The 2919-nt window shown below is 41.8% G+C and overlaps 1 protein-coding gene across 1 annotated transcript in view; it reads right to left on the bottom strand.

Moving 5' to 3' along the window:
- LAMA2 (laminin, alpha 2) overlaps positions 1–2919 on the bottom strand; it is a gene marked incomplete at both ends in the record, with an annotated part of 120064 nt that overhangs the window by 64262 nt on the left and 52883 nt on the right. The window contains 3 exon segments of the mRNA XM_010137681.1: positions 43–218; positions 1056–1172; positions 2730–2915. Of these exon segments, the coding sequence (XP_010135983.1) occupies positions 43–218; positions 1056–1172; positions 2730–2915 (479 nt within the window).

Genomic DNA, 2919 nt, shown 5'->3' with positions numbered 1-2919 from the left:
GAAGGCCAAAACCTGCTTCATGTTTTTATCATTCCCGCTGGCTGGCCGCCTTCCCCGTCCAGCGCTGCAGACGATCCGTTCAGCTGAGCCGCGTGGTTCTCCGCCTGCAACACCTTTTCTGGAAGACTCCTGTCACGCATTTCTTGGGATAAGTCGTCTATTTTATCCTTCAGCTGATCAGACATGGGCTGTACCTTACCTGCCACACCTTCTACATACTGAAAACGACAAAAAGAAAGGGCTTGAAGACTTTAGTTGTGCTCAACAGTCATCGTGCTCCACAACAATATCTAAACAGTGACAGAAGCTTCATGTTTCAGGAGCATTTGAGTGACTCCAATGTATTTTTGATTATTCAAAGATCTTCATAAGAACTATACTGTCTGAAGACCTGCCATTCCTGTTCCAAACAGCTGCCTCAAAGTGTCTCCTTTCCCACCTCTCCAAAAGGCATTTTCCCCTTCACTATCATAGTTTTCAAGGCCAGATGGAAATATTTCCAGAACCAAAGATATTTCAAGATTTGTATTGTTTTGCAGCTAAGGCACTGATCCTAGACTCTATTTACAAAATCTTTAAGGCTGAATTTTCAAAACTATGATGTAAAAGGCAAATGCAATCCCCTCCTCTCCCTGATCTAGCTAGACTTAATGTGTCGCCTGTGGTAACAATTTTATTTCTGAAGTTTCCTTCTGATACGCACACACAGTTTTTGTGCAGATAAATCTACATCTAGATCACGGAGTCATGGTGAGATTGTGAATGGGTAAAGTCAGTACCACAACCAGAATATTGTATGTAGAAAAGAAGGCAGAATCCATGAAAAGTTAAGAGCTGGCTCTGTATGAATCCCTTAAACCTCCAAGTTAATAATTTTTGTATAGCAGATGCGCTTTTCTGCCATGCAGCTATGGGAACAATGCTTTTCCTGCAGTGCCAATATTCCAACACCGACAAACAAAAAGAAAAACTCGTTATTACTTTGACTAACTACTTTGGTTCCGTAGCGATGCTTTGTTGTACTAATTATCAGGTAAGGCGGAGAAACCACTCACCTCTACAGCTAGGCTGATTTCATTTGCAAGTTTGTTGGCTTCATTAAGGACGTCATTCCCTTCCTGCAGGCTCTTTTCTACCGCTTGTCTGCCATCTTCCACAGCTTGTTTCATTTTCTATGGGATGTGTTCACACAAAGAAGAAGACGAGTTCTTAACTAGAAGGCGGATGCCAGTTCCAACACCAACATCCCAATACAAGACCGCGTTTTGTTGCCATGTCACAGCAGCACTGTGGAATTCACTGAGCTTTCAAAGACAGCAATGATGATAAAGCGCATATAATGTAAAACTTTTCCATGCTCTCCCACCCCCGGCTTTGTACCCCTCCCACACGGTAGGTTTTTTTATTGTTCTAAGAGGTAAACTGACTGTGGTGCTACTGCAAAAGGAACCAGAAAGAAGCTAGAACCTCATCTTTACCCAGATGTTCAAGTTCCTCATCTCGACAGGTACGTTCTCTGCCCATGAAGGCAAAATTCAGGAAAATATTTCTCTGCTTTTCTATTTATGTCCACTGGTGTTTCACTAACTCCTGAATGTAAAATAGAAGATGATGGTTTGCAGCAACCTTAGGATTCTTCATTCTCTGACTAGTAAAAATAGGGCACATTGTGTAGTAAGGATGGACTTCTGGATACGGACCGGGGAATTTCCTGTGCAGGATTCATGGAGTATCACAGACTCGTTTCATAGGAGACCGTGGGCATACTAGTGTTAAGAGTGCTGTGACGACTTATTGGTCAAAAGAGGGTCAAAATATAGCACACCCCCCTCCCCCCCACCTCCCCAAAACAAGTAGGTGGGCAAGACTGCTGGAAAAGACGCACTCTGCTATCGCAACACTGAGTATTTCCAAAACTGAGACGGCAGGTAAATTCTCCAATCTTTATCCATTCAGCTTTGGGAAGAAAACGCACAGAACAGAGATCCCCTAACTTCCTCACAGCACTGTTACTTCCTTAATTCAATCGAGCCCACAAATCTCTGCTGAGAACTGAGGTCTGGCAACTCTAACCTCATCGCTGTACACGAGGCGAAAGTTCATCGTGCTACAAACAGTGTTGAAGCATTTATCTTCGTTTATGTCTTGGTTAAAAGCGTGTTAATGTACACTATAATGTGCTCTTTAAGTCTCTGCAATTTAAATTAAAACACAAGCAGACCCCTCTGCTGTGCGAGAGATCACTTACAACAGCCACTAACCACAGCGGACAGAGCTTCATTTATTACTCGGTAATATCCCCATACCCCTTTCAGTCTTCTTCCCAGGGGAAGAGATGAAAGCGTAAGTCTTCTACGAGCAAATATATGACAGCGAAGATTTTAACTGAACTCCTATTTAAAACCTGAGCACAAGATTTGTAATTTACATGGCTATTTATACTGGGATGAATTTAATTCCCCCCAGAATAATATACCCAATGCATCCTCCACTCAGTAATTAAAAGCAGATGATCCTATTTTGATAAAGCTGTGGAGTAACTCTACTTTTAAAAGGCAATGCATTTCCCTATTCTGAGGAACATATTTCCTTCTAATTATGTCAGATAGAGCTATATTTTAATAATATTTTTGTTTTGCCTATATTTTTGTTTCAGGATTTCATTGTGCAAAGTTTGAAACTGTGACGAGACTCCCAAGTAATCAAGGATGCCACTTGTCAGCACTCACCTCTACCATGGTCATATTTTTTTGGTTGATTGTAGATAAACGATCAGCCTTCCTAATTTTATTCGTAGCTTCTCTGAGCAGATCTCGAGCATCATCAACTTTAGCGTGGTAGTTCGCTAGCTTGTTCTGGACCTCCTTTTTGAGATCCTCATTTTTCTCACTGGGTTCACCAAATAATTTCCTCACCTTG

Source organism: Buceros rhinoceros, unplaced genomic scaffold (assembly GCF_000710305.1).
Source record: "Buceros rhinoceros silvestris isolate BGI_N320 unplaced genomic scaffold, ASM71030v1 scaffold17866, whole genome shotgun sequence".
Lineage (NCBI taxonomy): Eukaryota > Metazoa > Chordata > Aves > Bucerotiformes > Bucerotidae > Buceros > Buceros rhinoceros.
This window is presented reverse-complemented; position numbering and strand designations above follow the sequence as displayed.